This window comes from Cnephaeus nilssonii (assembly GCF_951640355.1).
Source record: "Cnephaeus nilssonii genome assembly, chromosome: 15".
Lineage (NCBI taxonomy): Eukaryota > Metazoa > Chordata > Mammalia > Chiroptera > Vespertilionidae > Cnephaeus > Cnephaeus nilssonii.
The window spans coordinates 24337441-24355603 of record NC_137086.1 but is presented as its reverse complement, the minus strand read 5'-3'; the positions used below and the strand labels follow the sequence as shown (position 1 = coordinate 24355603).

Below are 18163 nucleotides of genomic sequence, written 5' to 3'. Positions count from 1 at the left end.
AATGGGCAGGTGTAAGGGTCTCCTCTCATCCAGCCCAAGTTGCATGTAAGTTCTGTGCCCATGGCCCTTTCTCTTCCCTTCTCTCTTGTTCTCACAGAAAACAGAAACATTTCTGGAAACGAGCTGACAGACTCTGCTACTCTTACCAGCTTATATGGGCATTATTATTTTTTAATTCCAATCTCATTGAGTGCAAGTGAACCAGACCCTTTCTCAGGTATGTGACAGCAAATGGAACTGGGGAGAGGGGAGTTGGAGGTGAGGATATGTAAAGCAGAGAATTTGGACAGGAAGGAGGGGTTGGAGACAAAATAACGCCCTGTTGGGGAACCTGGATTCCAACCCCGGTGCTGTTGCAAACAGGTTGTGAGACCTCGCTGGGCCTGTTTTCCCATCCCTGAAGGGAAGCCATGTCCTCGCTTCACAGAGACATCATTAAGAAAAGGGGAGGATGGCTGATTAAGTAAAGGCATATTGAAAAGCAAGGCTCCTATTCAAATGCAAGGTTTCCTTAGAGGCAAAGAAGATACATAAGGCAGCAGAGTAAGAGCTAACAGGTAGACCTCTCTGCCTTGGGGGCATGTGAGCATTAAATAACTTTACAACCTTTTGTTTCATCACACAGAATGCTTCCAGACCTGGTCCTCCTCCTCCATGAAGCCTTGCTGGATTATGAAAAGCATAATCTATTTTCTCTGACTGACTTGGACACCCCTGACCTGTCTGCACAGAGACAGCCTTCAACCCCCACCCTCTCTCATTCCTCACCAGTCCTCACAGCCCTTAGAGCATGTCCTCAAGTGAGTTTATAACCCCACGAGTTTGACATAGGCCCCAGCACAGAAGTCTGGTCATGCCCTGCAGTGATCTGCACATTGTAGACCCTCACTGAAGATCTTTGTTGGCTGATGAAAAGAAATGGCGCTGCTGACCAGCCCGCATGCTCAGGCAGGAATGGTTTTCAGGACTAAGGAGACAGAGTGTGCTGGAGACTGATCGCTGACAACTGAGTCTGCCGATGCCAAGCTCTACCACTGAACTCATTTCACTGATATCTGTGAAAAGTTATCGAGGCTATCTCGGTTTGAAATCTTTTATTGGCAATCATATTGATTCCCAGGTGGCTATCTGACCCACAGACCAACTCTAGGTGTTGAACACCTCAATCCACCCTTATGAGGCATTCACCAAATCCAACAGAACCCCTCCAGCCCCCCAGACTTCATGCTACTGCAGGAAAAAGACCCCAGTACATTCAATTGCTTTCCTGGTTCTTATAGATTTAACCTGACATAATCAACTCTTTTTTTTTTTTTTAACAAAAATCTACCAAAGGCCTAATTTTTTACTTTTTTTTGCTTTCATGTTTGCTGTTCTTCAGAGTCAGTGCTCAAAATACACATCAGAGTTCCCTGAAACTCTAAGTTTTCCCTGAATTGTCAACACGCCTCAGCAGTTCTTACCCCAATATAATCCTATATAATAAAAGCCTAATATGCAAATTGAACAAAGGGCAGAACAATAGGTAGAACGACTGGTCGCTATGATGTGCACTGACCACCAGGGGGCAGACGCTCAACACAGGAGCTGCCCTGAGCCTGCAGGCCCCAGGCCAAGAGGGAGGTAACTGGTGGCAACAGGGGGCGGGGGCGGGGCCGGTGAGTGGGCAGCTCCAGGCCAGCCAAGGCAGGTGCCAGCAAGGAGCCCTCCCTCCCCCGATCCCCCGCCGCTGATTGCCTGATCGGCCCTGATAGCTGGCTAGGCCTAGGGACCCTATCCGTGCATGAATTTCGTGTACCAAGCCTCTAGTATAATTAACTAAAAATCTGACAAATGACCAAATAAGTAACTATTGGATTCTAAGCTCATACTGATAACTAAAACTCATTTTAAAAATGTCTCCAGGTGCTTTTTAAGGATTTTTCCATCCTGCATTTCCCCAGGGCAGTGAGGGAGGCTGCCCCAGGGCGATTCTTCAGGAGCTCACCCTCAGTTTCCTGAGCAGTGGCTCACATAGGCAAAGCCCTCCCTGAGCTGCCTTCCCAGGCCTGGCAAGAAATGCCAAAGAGTGGGGGATAGGGTCGATTAGGGAGAGAGAAAGAAGCAAAGTCATGGATGAACTTATTCAAGTCAGAGTTTGTGGGATCCAGTTGGAAGATGATGATTCACAATGGGGATCATACACAGAATCTAAAAATGCCTGAGAATTTTATTTCCTGTAACTATAAAAACAAAAACAAAGCAAACCTACCACTCAGAGGCTTTCCTATCCCTAGGAAAATGGGAGCTCAGAAGGAGCAATTCCTGAAGTTGCTCCTCCCCCTACGGCCTGATTCACCAAGCCCGTAACTTTCAGAGCCTAGCTAAGTGCCCTGCCCAAGGAAGCAGGCTCACAGTATTACCCTCTCCTCTCTACCAACCAGTATCTGATCTTGCAGATGCAGGAATTTCCCTATTTTGCAAATACCCTCCCCTGCCTCCTCTTCTCCCTTGTTGTTTAGCCATTGTCATTTCCTAGGAAGAAGCAGGACACAGAATGCTTGAGGGTTTTAGCTTTGGAAAAATAATAATGAAAATGAGATTTGGGGATAACTTATAGGTCTTATCAGCCATCCTTTTGCCTTTATCCTCTTCCAAATGCTACCCATGCTTCATGGTCCAGGTTAGATTCCACCTCTTCCAGGAAGCCTTCCAAAATACCTTCTGCAGAGCTTCAAAGGAATCACCTAACTGGCTCCATCAGAAGAGCTACCGTGCTATAGAATATCACTCTGTGTGTCTTTCTCCCACTAGATAGTAACCTCCACGAGTTTAGAGTCAATAGCTTTTGAGTGTTGTAGCCCCAGGATCTAACAGTGTCTGACGTGTAACACATGCTCAATAAATACATGTACATTCATTGAAATAATTACAGGCAAAACTTTTTTTTCTAACCAAAAACCAATTATTATGTGTATGTGTATGTATGAAAATATTAAGCATGCTACTAATTTAACACCATTAAATCATCTGGCAATGTTAAACATGAAAATCTTAGTTTCTCATGCTCATCAGCAGGTAGTACAATTTCTATAATTCTTTATGACTATATCTGTCTTGATGAGCACATGCCTTTATTAAATAAGAATTATGCCCAGGGTTTTTTTTAATTGTAAGATAGAGAACCTGAGAGAAATGAGACTACTCCATCTTGGCTGGAGTCAGAAGTCCCCTAGCTTCTTTTCATCCGATATATTTGACAGTTAATTAAATACAATTTTGTAGCGTTCCCTAGCTGTTTCCATTTATTCTAGCATCCCAAAGAGCACACAGCATAGAGGGAACTCAAGTCAAACACCAGTTTAAATTTGATTAAAATTAATGTTGTTCTCATAATTTACTAGTTTGTCTGCCTTTTCTCACTGGCCCTGGAGAGCTACCATTCCATTGGCCTTTTCCCATCCAGATAACATGGAGGATGATCAGTGTGCAATGAGCCAAGGGCAAGTGGGCTTGGTATACAGAAAAGGCCAAATCCCTCTTTAACTGTAACTTGGTCATTCAATGGCCTATAGTGACCAGAACTAACCTGACCTGAGTTCATGAATGATGCCAATGGGTTTGCACAATCATTGCCATCAGTCATCTCATCCTACCAGACCTGGTACCCGCATCTCACACATTGTCAGTGCCGCCAGCAACCTATGTAATAACCAGAAGCCGTGTGCGATCTCTCTGGAATGTTTCCATAGGGGCTGTTTTGTCCTACAAACTGAAAAATAACGGCTCGCCTTAAAATAATTAAACCTGACCTAACACTATCGATGCTCTGTGTGTCTAAATTAAACAAGAAGGCAAGACATCTTACTAGGATTGCAGTCGGGTCTTGTGCTCCTTAATCATGTACAAAGTCCTGGTTGAAGCCAATTCAGGGTGGCTCAGAGGAATGGTCCATTCTTTTCAGAAAAAGTGAAACTAAAGCAGGACCCAACGATGGCCACTTAACCCAGCTCCCATTCCCACCCCAATCCTCCCCACTCTGCAAAGCCTGGCTTGGGCTCCTTCCCCTCTCCAGACACTAACCAGCACCCTCTCCTCCGAGTCCTCCTGGTTTGAACACCCCACCCAGAATGTAACTATGCAATGCTGTTTGCTGCTCTGCTTGCTTATGGAAATTAGATACCTCCCGTTCCTTATTTAATAAACCCATCTACTTGAGAATCATCTTCCTTTTTGCTGAAAACCCCGTATCTAGCACCAAATTCAAGAGTCAGGTGCATAACAGCTACTCATTAAAACCACGATTACTGGTCACATTTTCTAAAAGTTCAGTTGGAGGTTTATAAAATGACTCTTCACAGCATTCCTTTCATTAGTAAGTGAAGGTCCTTTGGCGAAGTTAAAAATGACTCCCTTTAGGAAAGTCAGATGCACAGACATCTGTAGAGTGAGGCGTGTTGTGTTCTACTGACTAGTGGTGGCACAGGACAAAGTTGCTCCCGTAACTGTGGCTGCAGGACAGTGGCCTGAGAAAGAGTTAGTGAATCTCTGAACCACAGAGGAAAGTCTCTCCTCCCCCCAGCCTCACCCCCAGCCACCCAGACCCCAATCTCCACGTCAGTTTGGTTATTGTTTTCCCATAAAGGAAACCCATGGTGTCATTCACCACCATTTTGTGCTCGCAAAGCTGCCTCACGATGAGGAAGCCAGCCTTGATGTTGTGAAATGCACCAGGAGGACACCGCTGGCACTGAAGACACCATGCTCATGCCCCCACGCACTCACCAAGGGGTGCGGGGCAGCTGCTGCTCCACAGGGACTCCCCACGCTCCACCAGGTACAGGGGACTCACAGCTAGACTGACCCCTCCCGGGGTGTTAGTGCACACCTACAAGGTGTGAGGCCGGCCGACAGGCACCGTGGGAGATAAAGAAATACTGGACACATTTCTCACTAACCTAGAATTATGCTCAAGTGGAGAAAAGAAGAAAGTTGACTTTGATCCTCTAGCATCGTGGTGGGCCTTTGTGCGTGTACATATACCCACAAATGCACAGACCCACAGACCTTTGGTACTTCATAACACACATAAAAAACAAGGACAGCTCATATAAGCCCTGTGCTTGTTCAGAAAAGGGATTTCCACATGTTCTGAGGATATTTCTTTCTTCTGAGGGATCAGAGGGATTAGAAAAATTCCATCAGAGGTGGTTCTCAGTCTGGAATGGCGGGGATCAAATAATTACGAAATAGTCGATTACATAAAAGTAACTTTTTTTCATTGCTGGTCTCCCCCGGGGACGTACTTAAGCAAGTGTGTATTGAGATACTCCAAGAGAAGTCAAGATTGCAGTGTTTCAAAGTATGTGCCACAGAATCCTTCATTCTTAGAGTTTCCCAAGTGAGGAGGGAAACAGTGTGCCGAAGAGACGTAAGTTCCCTGCCTCGCTCACCAATGTATCTCCAACACCTGGCATCAGGGAATGATTCGATATAATTAACTAAAAATCTGCCAAATGGCCCAATGAGTGACTGTTGAATTCTAAGCGGAAAAACTGGCATTCACAATGACATGGGGGTGAGAGTGTGCCAAGAGCAGGGAACCGTCTCGCCATGATGGCCTCTTCATGGTCTGGGCTCCAGGCGGGCACAGGTAAGAGTTTCAGGTGAGGTTGCCTTCACCTTTGCAAGAAGCCGAGAACTACAAATCCGTAAGGCATCCTAAGAGACTTTGACCATTTTTTTTTTTTTCCTAATAAGAGCTTCATAAAGAATGTTGGCATTTCCCTTCCTTACTCAGAATAAGAAACAACTCACTCAGAGGTCAGACTCCCTGATGTGGTTACAGATTATCTTTGTTTCTTTACTGCCACCTTCTGGTAACCAGGTTCCTACATGGTAAATTTAAAATGCCACTTATTTGTATTGCCCTATGGCAGTGGTCGGCAAACTCATTAGTCAACAGAGCCAAATATCAACAGTACAACGACTGAAATTTCTTTTGAGAGCCCAATGTTTTAAACTTAAACTTCTTCTAACGCCACTTTTTCAACATAGACTCGCCCAGGCCGTGGTATTTTGTGGAAGAGCCACACTCAAGGGGCCAAAGAGCCGCATGTGGCTCGCGAGCCACCGTTTGCCGACCACGGCCCTATGGCATTTCAAGCACTTGTTTACATCCTTTACCTCCTATGACATTATGCAAGCTAGGAGCGGTGAGGGTGGCCTTTATTCTTTCTCATTTGCCCTGAAAACAACATAGAGCTTTAGTGATTTGCGCAGTGATAAGTTAGAGCAGAGCCAGAACTAACCACACCTGTTGGCTGGGCTTAGTCATTCGGCTTTGTCCAGATACATCTGCAAAGAGTTCTGTGGCTCTCTCTCATCTCCTCACAAGCATAACCTTGAATGGAAAATTCCATGCCTTTAAAAAAGAGGATGCTTTTCAAATACACCCTGATCTTCTCAAGGGTAAAATCCATTCCACTTTACAAGGTTTTTGAGAAAGAATGCAGAGGGTCTATAATTGATTTTTCATCCGACAGTTAAGATACCATATGTCTCCCCAGCGCTGCCCCATGATGGCGATCCACCAGCTTCGGCCTAAGCATACCTTGGTTTGGAAGCAGCAATAGAGTTGGGTTAGGTACGGGTGTTTCCGCGCTAGAGCCAAAATTCTCTTCTCGGTCATCGTGCAGTCCACGTCGTCGTCCTGAAGGATGACGTCCTTCTTTAAGACTTTCACAGCATATACTTCGTCTTTGCCTTTGAGCTCCGCCAACATGACCTGCAATCAATCAAAACCACCCTGTCAGTATATACACGTAGGGAGAGAAGACACATGAGTCAATACCAAGTGCTTAAAAACAGACTCCTTTCTTTCTATCATTTTAAATAGCAACAAAGCCTTAAAAAATGTCTAGAAAAACTATCCATCCCAATACAGCTACTACCACTTACTTACTTTTAATCTCTAACACAGTGTCTGGGCAAAGAAAAGTTCAATGCACATCTGTTAAATAATTATCCATATGTTTACATATATTTGTCATATTTGCACTTAAGAGTATGGTAAATATAGCATAGCATTTTTTTTTAACCAGACAGTATTTCATAAGCATTTTTCTACACAGTCTTCATCTTTATCATGGTGTCTGATAATTCAAGTCAATATATTACAAGTTATTTATTTATTTTATTTTATTTTTTAAAATATATTTTATTGATTTTTTACAGAGAGGAAGAGAGAGGGATAGAGAGTTAGAAACATCGATCAGCTGCCTCTTGCACACCCCCTACTGGGGATGTGCCCGCAACCAAGGTACATGCCCTTGACCGGATTCGAACCTGGGACCCTTGAGTCCGCAGGCCGACGCTCTATCCACTGAGCCAAACCGGTTTCAGCTATTACAAGTTATTTAAACTTTTACCTCCTAGTGGACACTTGAGTTACAAGTAATTATTAAGTACTATATAAAAATTGCAAAGAATATTTTTGTACATATAATTTTTTTCTTTCTTTTGGATCATGTCCTCAAGATAGAAAGTGGTAGAAGTGGATTATGGGGTTAAATACTCGCACATTCCTAACTGATTTTCAAAAAGGATATACAATATAATGTGCCACTAGCAAAGGAGACGTGCTTTAGTTTCCCAGTGATTTGCCAACATTGGGTGCTTCCCTTAAAAAGTTATGTTGTTCACGTAATGGGTGTGAAATGTTACCTCGATGCTGTTTTAACTTGCAATAAACTTTTTAAATATTTGTTTTCTAAGTAAATTTCTTTTGTGTGAACTATTTGTCCGTTTCCTCTTACGTATGTGTATGCACTTGGTCCATAAACATACTATCACTTTACTTTCTGTAAAGGTTTTTCTAAATTTGTCTTATAATTTTCTGTTCTTTTTCTATTAAACAGGATTATTTATCTTTTTGTAGTTGAACCTGCCCTTGTTTACCTTTGTGGTTTCTTCTGTAGCTTTAAAGCTGGGAGTTGTGAGTCCTCCTCCAGAGAACCAATGAACAATTCTGTTCCTTAAACTTGTCTTATCGTTTGATATTTTTGCACTCATTTCCCTACAAATGTGACAAGCCTTTCTCCCATTCAATAACTAACCCCTCAGTACAGTTCCAGGGTCAATGTTGGAACTGAAGAGCAGTAACTCAGAAGAAGCTTAATGAGGGAATTCGGGATGTTAATGGGAAGACTTTTAGTCGCCCACATACAATGCAAACTCTTCAAAGCTGGCTCACTGTGCCTGTGATTTTCCCTGAGAAATCATCTAGATGCTTCAGAGTCATCAGAGGTCCCATCCTGCCCAAACGCCATATGGAACCCCGTAGCCTTTGAGGCTGCTCGTTCCCCATGAATCTTGCTCACAATGAAAGCTACTCACATCCTCGAGTTATGCTGGCCAGAGGACTGGGGTCTGCTTCTTATTTAGCCAGTCTCTAAGGAATGTGATTACTTCAGCCTTTGCCATTTAAGCAGATCCAGTTACTTCCTGCAGCACTGATCTCAGACTGAGATGGGGCAGGTGAGATGGGCCAGGAACCAGGCTCTGTACCCTGAGGGCTCACAGAGCCATTCTCCTAGGAGTGGAGTGGCTCTGTCCCCCAGCAAGCCTCCTGACCCACAGCCTGACTCGTGAGGGCATGTGATTCCCAGGAGGTCCCAGAGGCAAGTGCCTGGGCTCCAGGGCAGGGCCTCTCTACTCCAGGAGGTCCTCAAAAAACAAAACTCATCCACTCCCAGGCATGGCTTTGCGAACAGCCGAAGAGCCGAATAGCAGAGATCATAGCTGAAATGTTAACCAGCTTCTTAGGCTCTCTGCCTGTCTATCTCTTTTCTTTAAAAAAATATTTTTATTGATTTCAGAGAGGAAGGGGAAGGGAGGGAGAGATAGAAACATCAATGATGAGAGAGAATCATTGATCGGCTGCCACCTACTGAGGACTGAGCCCGCAACCCAGGCATGTGCCCTGACTGAACATCGAACGGTGACCTCCTAGTTCACATTCAATGCTCAATCGCTGAGCCACACCGGCCAGGCTGTCCATCTTTATTTCTAAAATGAGCAGGAATTATTTTTCCATCGCACCCCACCTTCAGTACGGTGGCTGATCACCATGCATGCTGTATTTGAGCACCCTCTGCATCCACACTCTATACCACTGTGTCCGTTGCAGTGGGGAGCAGGATAGGGAGGACCCTGATCCAAGAGAGGAGGTGATGATTCCCATTTTCTTGCACAAACAGCAATTAAACAAAGCATTTAGTTAAGTGCCAGTAAAACCAGTTACGTAACAGTTAACTTCCACAGTAACATGTGCTAAGACTTGTTCTGAGCCCTAAGTTCACAGAGGGCACACATTCTGGAGTTCATTTTCCAAGTCTATATAATGAATTAAAACCAGGATTTCAGATGACTCTCTGAAGGAGGGAAGAATAGTATTGTTACCATTATTGATAATGGAATGCCAAGCACACGTAAAGCAATTTGAACTTTTCAAGGTGCTTTCTCACCTATTAGGTCACTTGATTCCCATCCCCATTTGACACGTGGGCTACACGGAATCCCAAAGAAGTAAATGGCCCTCACTAACGTCCCCCAGACAGTTAAGAGCAGAACCCCAGTTCCTATCTGCTTGGCCTCAGGCCACTGCCACTCAATAAGGAAGGAAAATAGAACAAAACTAGGCTGAAAGGTTCATCTTATATCAAACAAATGAGGGGCAGATGCCCGGGGCAGAGAAAATCAGCAGCTCTACCCACACAGGCCACAAACCTTGCCAAAGCTGCCTTTGCCCAACACTTTGATGAAGTTGAACTCGTCCAGGCCCAAGCGCTTGGCCTGGCCTGGCCGGACTTCGCCGTTCTCTCCGGGGCTCGCCTGGCCGTCGGTGGACCCTGCTGCCCTGTGCTCCTCCCCTCGGTTGTCAAATGACAAGGCCTTCCGGATGTTGTTTTCAAGTTCTTTTATTTCTAGAGCCAAGGGAGACAAGATAATGCATTAGTGCACGGCTCCTGAGCCCTCCGATCTCCGAATTTCACCCCCATGAGTCCCCACCCTCTTTCCGGCTTTCCACAACAACAGATCCAGTATGGCGTTCCTTTATGTTCCTTCATTTACACACTTTTATTGGCACTTAACACACAGCAGGGCCTAGGCATGCAAAGAGGAGGACACAGCCCAGCAACCAACTCCTTCGGCGTAGGCCGGGCCACGGCCACCTCTCTGAAAGCCCCTTTGGCTAGCTGTCCAGTTGTTCTTGGTTAGTGCAAGAAGCCCAGCCTTCTCGGGAACCTTGCAGAGTTCCAAAGGCCACGGATAACCTTTGAGTTTCCTTTGAAGAATAGAGTAACGACTCACTGAGAACTGTCATCACAGTAATCTTGGTGATAAAATTATTTCATCTTCTGAAGGACTTGATGTGGCTTTGTTGCTGGGTTTACTCTAAATACCCATCTCAGGCAAGGTTACTTAACAAAACAAGCAAGGAGCTTATCATTAACCAAAGAACTGCCTCCCCAAAGGGACATGCTGCAAATGTATCTCAGATGGGGCAGGATCCTCAGTATAACTGCACAATGCTGAGGCTGGAGGGACGCAAGGCTGTGATGCAAACCCCCTGGGGGTGATAACGCTGGGTGAGCCTTAAACCTTTTCCCTTTGAGGAAGCTTTATTGTTAGGTATTAATTCACCCAGATACACATTCCTCTTGTAGATATGGGCATCTTGAGCATAATCCAATTTTAAGACACTCGTGAATAACACTGGGATTACACCAGAGGAACACAGACTCTAACGCGTGGGAATCAGAATCAGGCACGAGAGGCCAGGAGCTTGACCTAAAGAGATCTTCAGCTTCTTCCAGAAGACTCAGGCCCATGGCAGCTCACGCAAGGAACCTGGGGTCTTTCGTAGATCTGCTGTTTGGCTCCCCTGAGAAGGGGAGGGATGGGGAGAGCTTCTGAGCCTTCCGATATCCCCCCACCCAATCGGCAGTTTCCTATCGCATACTCTTCACTAAATATAACTTTTAGTCTCAGCGTAGGGCAAAAAGTCTCAGTTTCCAAGGCAAGTTATTGAATGGATTTTGGAAGATAGAACTTGGGTGTTTAGGGATACTGAAGCTTGAAGAAAATGTCTACGTTCTTACTATGGAGCAAAGGGAAACCGTGTCTTATTTCTGTTTCATAACAATGCCATGTCTTGCTAAGAGGGTTTTCACATTCATCTGTGTACATGTCCCTGCTGGGTAATACTGGTACCTGCATTAACTGGGGACAGAGAGAGGCCCTGAGAGGCTGGACAGCACGCTGCCAAGGCTGGGCAGCACACTGGGTAGGAATCACATAGAAAATGGGTCACCACCCTCTTACTTAGGGTCTCTTTACCACAGGACCCCATCTCCTTGAAGTTCTCCAAGGGAAACGGGAAAACTCCCACACTGGTCCAGGATAATACCTGCTCGTCTGGAGCTCACTGAGCATCCTCAGATGCCTTACAAATGGGTTCAGCCTCTGTTGGACTGATACACACTCTAAATGTGCAGCAAGTTAAGCAGAGCAGCACAAAGAGAGACTCAGACCAATTATTTTGTGGCCTCGGGACTGCCACACTGCCCTGCAGCTGTCTTATTTGCTCCTGGGTAAGAAGAGCTGGGTCACATCTGCAGGATAAGATGACCTGGGAGGCGGGTTTGATGGCACAGACTCGGAGAGTGGGGTCCCTAAGCCAGGAGGGGCATGGTCTTGCCCTTTACCACTGGTGTGGATCCACTGACCTTTACCACTAACCTTTGGCCAAATCTTTGCAAGTCTCTGACCTTCCACTTCCCACCCTGTAACATGGGGACAGTAAAGGAGCACCAGCATAGAGTTGGGGTGAACACAGAATCTGGATAATGACTACAAAAGGGACTTCAAGCAACCCAGGCGCTCTAACGCAATACCATTAGTCCTGCTCTGCAGATGCGTACTTCCCTCCCCAGTGACGTCTGGTTCTGGTCACCAGAGGGGAAGTTTTGAAGTGTCTAAGTCCCTCCTCAGCCTCGCCATTCTGCCTGCAGAATCAGAAACCTCTGCCGGGCCAGCGTGGCTCAGTGGTTGAGCATCAACCTATGAACCAGGAGATCACGGTTCGATTTCCGGTCAAGGGCATATGCCTAGGCTGCCAGCTTGATCCCCAGTTGGGGCGTGCAAGAGGCAGTCAATCAATGATTCTCTCTCATCATTGATATTTCTATCTCTCTCTCCCTCTCCCTTCCTCTCTGAAATCAATAAAAACACATTAAAAATTAAAAAACAAAACAAGAAACCTCTGATTACTTTACACTTATCCCTATGGGGAGAAAGGAGACAGCCTGAGCTGAGCTTCAGAGAGGAGCGAGGCCCAGAGCTGGCTTCCTGCCCACTTCTTGCAGTCTCTTCCCCAGCTTCGTCCTATCCCCACCCACCCTGGCCAAGATAGGAGACGTCCTCCCCACCCATCCCTTGACTCCTGCCCTGATCTTAGGTTTTGGGTGTGATGGTTAGAGTCAGGAGGAATTAAGTCAAACTCAACTGAGTAACACTGACAGGCCTGGAGGCAGACACTGGGGCCCAGTGGTAAGAGAAGGGGCTATACGCCCTCCCTCTCCTGCACTCTGGAACCAGGGAAAAGAAAGAACCACAGCATCACGTGCTCCTCCTCTCTTACTCAGGCCTGGAAGGGATTTAAGGTAGAAAGGCATTTAGTGCCTTGCCCTCAAGACTGCCTTGTAGAGTGAAGGACCCGCTAATGAGTCAATAGGGCCACTGGCTGTTTCGGGGAATGCAGGGCCATTCTTGGGTAGGGAGGCCTCAGCTCCTCTGAATTTCTGATGACCAAGCTCAGAGGTAAAGAAGCAAATCCGAGGGTCTCACCCTGGTCACAAGGGGAGGTGGGTGCTGACTTGGATCGGTCTTCCTCAGAGGGTGAGCCTCCAGAAGCGGGCTGCGGGGACTCGGCGCCAGCAAGGAGCTAGAGAGGGGGGAGAGGAAGAGGGGAGAGAGGCATCAGAAGCGAGGGTGGCGAGTTTCCCTGAGGTCAAAAGCTTCAAGATCCCCTACCCAGCACCAAAGGGGTTCCCGATGCAGTGACACTTCTGAATTGATAGTCTGAAAGCACAGTCTCAAGGTTTTCTTTGCCAATTAAAGGGAAGAAAACAAGAGACTTCAGTTTGCTCAATTATTATTCTGCCCAAATACAACTGACCTTTTTAAGCAAAACTCAAGCATACCCCCTTTCATAAAATCTCCCTCGCCTATTCAAGCGATGCAAGTTACCTTATCCAAAGCAATGTGACAGGGTCTTACCACCAGTTTGGCATTTACTCATTGTCTTGTTCAGCTCTAGCTAATACTATCTGTATGTGTATATTATGTGGGGCTGTCTGCTCAGGTAGACTATAGGTATTTTTGCAGAATGGTATTGGTATTGTCCTGGTGACTTATACAAAATGATACACATACTAAGGGCTCAGTAAATACTTTCAGATGCACTGATATTTGTTAGCAAAGTTGAAAAGAACACTCCCAGTGAAGTCTAGTTTTTACACAAATGTTGGCATATCCATTTTAAGTTCCCATTAAAGTCTGAGGATTGGACTAAGAGACCACAAGCATTTCTGTTCCCTTTTCCTCCTGGTCTACCAGCTGTGTGCACACGTCCTTTCTGGGTAATGGACTGACTACTTGCCAGGGGCAATATGAAGGGAACAAAAAATTCAGCAAGCCCGACTCTCCTGCAAAGAAGCCCTTTTAGTTTCTGACCAAGGGCACTTGTCTCCCATCCTCTTATACAAACTTAAGCTTATACTTAGTTCACCTAGCTTATTTCTAGTTTTTGCATCAGGGCATCGCAGCAATAAAAATACCAGGACTGAACTCCCTTTGTCTTCTACTCTACTTCTTTCTGAATTTCTCCATGTTGGCTTCTTACCACCAGGTTCCCCAAATCCAAGACAGACAGATGATGCCCGTGTAACTATGGGGAAGAGGGCAGGTACTGAGTTTTCTTTTAAATGCTTCATGACAATGAATATTGTCTTAATTTACTTCTAGCAAGGAAAAACAAAAACCCTTGTCTTCTGAAAATGTCTGTCTCTAGAGCTCATCAATGTGTGTATGTCCAGCCTTGTAATCACAAGGGGTTTGTACATCCTGCCTCTTCAGCAGGGCCCTAGCACTCCTGGGTGCAGACATTCTGCTTGCCATTTCAATGCCTTGGGTCAATAACTTAAGTCCTGTTTCAACCAGGGGGGTAGACAGAGCTGAGAAGAGCCACCAGAAGCCCAGAATCTCACAGCCAACCATTAAAATAGACTTCATTTCTGCAACTCTTGCAGAAACAGCTTTGTTGATTGGGAAGGTAGAGAAGCAGCAGCTTAAGATGAAAACAATCCACACCTTCCCATTCAAGGGAGAAGGCTCTTCTGAGAGGCACCAGGGAAAAGGCATGGGCAGCTTCTAAAATGAGAAGGGAAACACAGAGCCCTTCAGAAGGTATTTTACGGCAAAATTTAGAAGAAACACTTAGGGGTCAGAATGATAGAGGCACCCAGAGCTAGACGTGCTTTTCTAGGGAAACCTTGAGAATGCCTGACTCTGGGCAATGAGGGCCACTGTCCACCCACCGCCGCCAGGATTTCTTGCCCAGTTAACTTGGTTCTGATTTTGTCACAACTTACTTTTTCAAAGATCGTTACATCTTCCAGGTTAGCAGCCAAGGATAAAAAGAGCCTTCAAAGCAAATGCTATGGGTACCCTTTAGCTGTATTTGCATCCATGGGCCCTGACTTACCAAAACAACATTTTAGCAAACAGATCTCTTCCTACTGACATTCAGAATGTCACATGGACAGAGACAGGGCTTTGGTCTGCAAAGAAAAGCCCAGATGTTTCATGTCATGGGGCATTAACCATGTCCCCCGGGCAGCCGAGTGCCGGCGCTATCAGATCTTGGCTTGCTCCCTAGAAAAGAATGTGGCTCCAGCTCTTCATCCCTTTATCCTCATCGCAGTGATAGCAGGGGCAAAGTTTAAACACTGACATTGCTTTCATGCCAGTTCTGGAGGCAGATGCATCTATTTCCTTGTCTAGAGTTGGCCTGCTTTTTCTAGAAGAAATTCTAAAGTCCTCCTCCAGGCTCCCCGGAGAAACGTAACACTTGCGGCTCCCCCCGCTTCTGGAACTGGAGGAGACGTTAATGTTACCTGCCTGGCCTCTATTTTTTTCCCCTTTCAAGCACATGCTGTTTTGAGCACAGTGTCTCAAACCCAGCAATCCTGTAACCTCACTCCAAGGCACCGCCAGGAAGCCAGCGCAGAGATGCAGGCCCACAAAGAGCTCCAGAAACACCACCGAGTGGCAAGTTACCTTTTTCCTCCTCTGGCCACTGTTGGTGATTTTGTCTGGGGTGACACCAAGGTCTGCCAGGACTTTGGCGATTCCTCTGGCGTCCACGCCACAGTTGGGAGCCACGTTGGTCTCGCAGCGTCGGTGAACGTTCATCTTGCAGACTATAAGGAGACACGGAAGAGAAACTTCACAGTGTTCATAGCCTAAAACTGTACTTTGTGGGGTTGTTTTTTTTTCTGATTGTTATAGTACTGCATGCTCATTTGATAGGATTTGGAAAATGCAGAAAGACAAAAAGAGAAAAATAAAAACCACCCATCATCCCATCACACGTAACTAAAATCAACCATCAAACCATCACACACAGATAACCACTGTTTATCAATTAAATAAATGTCATATTTGCACTTCCTTTCAGGGAACAGAACACTTACTGTGGAAGAATTTAATTGGTTTATCTGAAGCAACATTCACTTGGATTGTGAACCCAAAGGGGTCACATGTACCCAGTCCGTTCTATTACCCTGTTGAAAGGTGGGAATGTTACCCAAAGAGGAATGCCCCGAATAGAGCCTATTAAAATGTCATCTGAGCCCAGCCAGCGTGGCTTAGTGGTTGAGCATCCACCTATGAAACAGGAGGTCACAGTTCAATTCCAGGTCGGCACATGCCCGGGTTGCGGGCTTGAGCCCCAGTGTGGAGTGTGCAGGAGGAGGCAGGTCAATGATTCTCTCTCATTATTAATGTCTCTCTCTCTCCCCTATTCCTCTCAGAAATCAATAAAAATATATTTTAAAAAAAGATGTCATCTGGAAATGAGGATATTGGCCTGGTCAGTGTGGCTCAGTAGTTGAGCATGGACCCATGCACTATGAGGTCACTAGTTTGATTCTGGGTCACAGTACATGCCAGGGTTTCCAGCTCAATTCCCAGCAGGGGGTCTGCAGGAGGCAGCCAATGGATGTTGTTATTTCTCTCTCATTGATGTTTCTCTCTCCCTCTCCCTTCCTCTATCTAAAAACAAACAAAAAACCCCATACATATTAAGAAAGAAAAAAAAGAAAGAAAAAGAAGACATTGACCTCCAAGGCACCTTTCAAACCTAAAATCCAATTTCAACAGAACCATGCTGGAATGTCATTTGACCTACATCACTTAGTTCTTAGTATAGGACATCAAAGGAGAAAACAAACTATTCTGGTTTCCAGTCCAGCATGGAGGGCAATTGGAAGTAGTCACTCTGTCCTAACAAGTAAAAAGCTGAACCAACTGAAAAATCTACAACTCTTCTTGAATTTATCAGATAAGTAAGGTCACAGGGCAAAGCGCTGCCCCCAAAATGGGAGTGACAGGCAAATGAGGTGAATCAGAACAGAAACTCCCAGCAGCAACCTCTGTGGGAACCAGTGCCAGGGTAGGAAAATCTGAACTGAAATTGGCAAATTGCTGGAGTCTCAGAGAGGACAAGTCTGAGGGTCAAAAACTCTAGGCAGACCTGGTCTTTTGTGAGTTTTACCAGGTTCCCATAGTGAATAGTTAGGGGGGGGGGGGGGGGGAATTTCCTTATGATTCTGGCAGAAGGAGGGAAAGGGAAACCATTGGAAATACTCCGGGGCACTCCAGAGCCTAAACTATTATAGTTTTATCAGATCCTAACTGACCCGAGGGAGGAAAAATACCCAACACCAGCCTGCTCTAGCCATCCTTCCTGTCCCACCTTCGAGGAGAGAAAAATCTGAACTTATGAAGTTCACAGTCCAGAGGCACAGGCTCACTGAAGGACAGATCTACTCACAGGACCACGGAGCCTTCCCTTCCCAACACCTCACCATCACTACAGCTCCTATTAACCAGCACATCAAGTCCAGTATCAAGAAAAAAATCACAAGGCATACTAAAAGGCGAAATCACAGTTTGAAGAGAGAGAGAGATCAAGCATCAAAACCAGAACCAGGGATGCTGGGATTATCAGACTAGACATTTAAAAAAACTAAAATTAATATGCTAAGAGCTCTGATCAATAAAGTAGACAGCATGAAAAAACAGATGGGCACTGTTAAGCAGAGGCATTGAAATTCTAAGAAAAAATCAAAAGGAAATGCTTGAGATCAAAACACTAGCAGATATGAAGAAGGCTGTTAGTAGAGGAAAGAATCTCTGAATTTAAAGTAATGTCAATAGAAACTTCCAAACAGAAAAAAAGACTTAAAAAAAAAAAGAACAGAATACCTAGGAACTGTGGGATAACTAAAAAATGTATATGTTATGGGAATAGTAGAACGAAAAGGGAGAAAGGAACAGAAGAAATATCTGAAGCAAAAATGACTGAAAATGTCCTTGAATTAATGTCAGACACCAAACCACAGATCCAGGAATCTCAGAGAACACCAGGCAGGATAAATTACCAAAACAAAAATAAAAGACCAACAACAAACTACACCTAGGCATATCATATATGAACTGCAGAAAATCAAAGATGAAGAAAAATAATTGTGAAAGAAGCCAGAAGGAAATAACACCTTACTTATAGAGGAGTGAAGATAAAAATTACACCCGCTTCTCAGAAGCCATGCAAGCAAGAAGAGAGTGAAGAGAAATACTTAAAGTATTGAGAGAAAACACCAACCTAAAATTTTGTGCCCTATGAAATTATTTTTCACAAGTGAAGGAGAAATAAAGACTTTCTCGGACAAAATTATGGGGAAGTTGTTGCCAGTAGACCTGCCTTGCAGCAAATGTTAAAAAGAAGTTCATCAGAGTGAAGGAAAATGATGTAGGTCAGACCCTCAGATCTACA

General features: G+C 45.2%; 1 protein-coding gene across 2 annotated transcripts in view; it reads right to left on the bottom strand.

Moving 5' to 3' along the window:
• Window positions 1-18163, bottom strand: part of PRKCE (protein kinase C epsilon) — a 451747-nt gene that overhangs the window by 129639 nt on the left and 303945 nt on the right. Inside the window, exons 7-11 of one of the 2 annotated variants that reach the window (XM_079792409.1) lie at window positions 15385-15527; window positions 14416-14475; window positions 12892-12988; window positions 9769-9965; window positions 6593-6766 (exon numbers count right to left, since the gene is read on the bottom strand). In XM_079792409.1, the coding sequence (XP_079648535.1) occupies window positions 6593-6766; window positions 9769-9965; window positions 12892-12988; window positions 14416-14475; window positions 15385-15527 (671 nt within the window). The remainder of the gene's footprint in view (window positions 1-6592; window positions 6767-9768; window positions 9966-12891; window positions 12989-14415; window positions 14476-15384; window positions 15528-18163) is intronic. The other variant, XM_079792410.1, reaches the window with a different exon arrangement.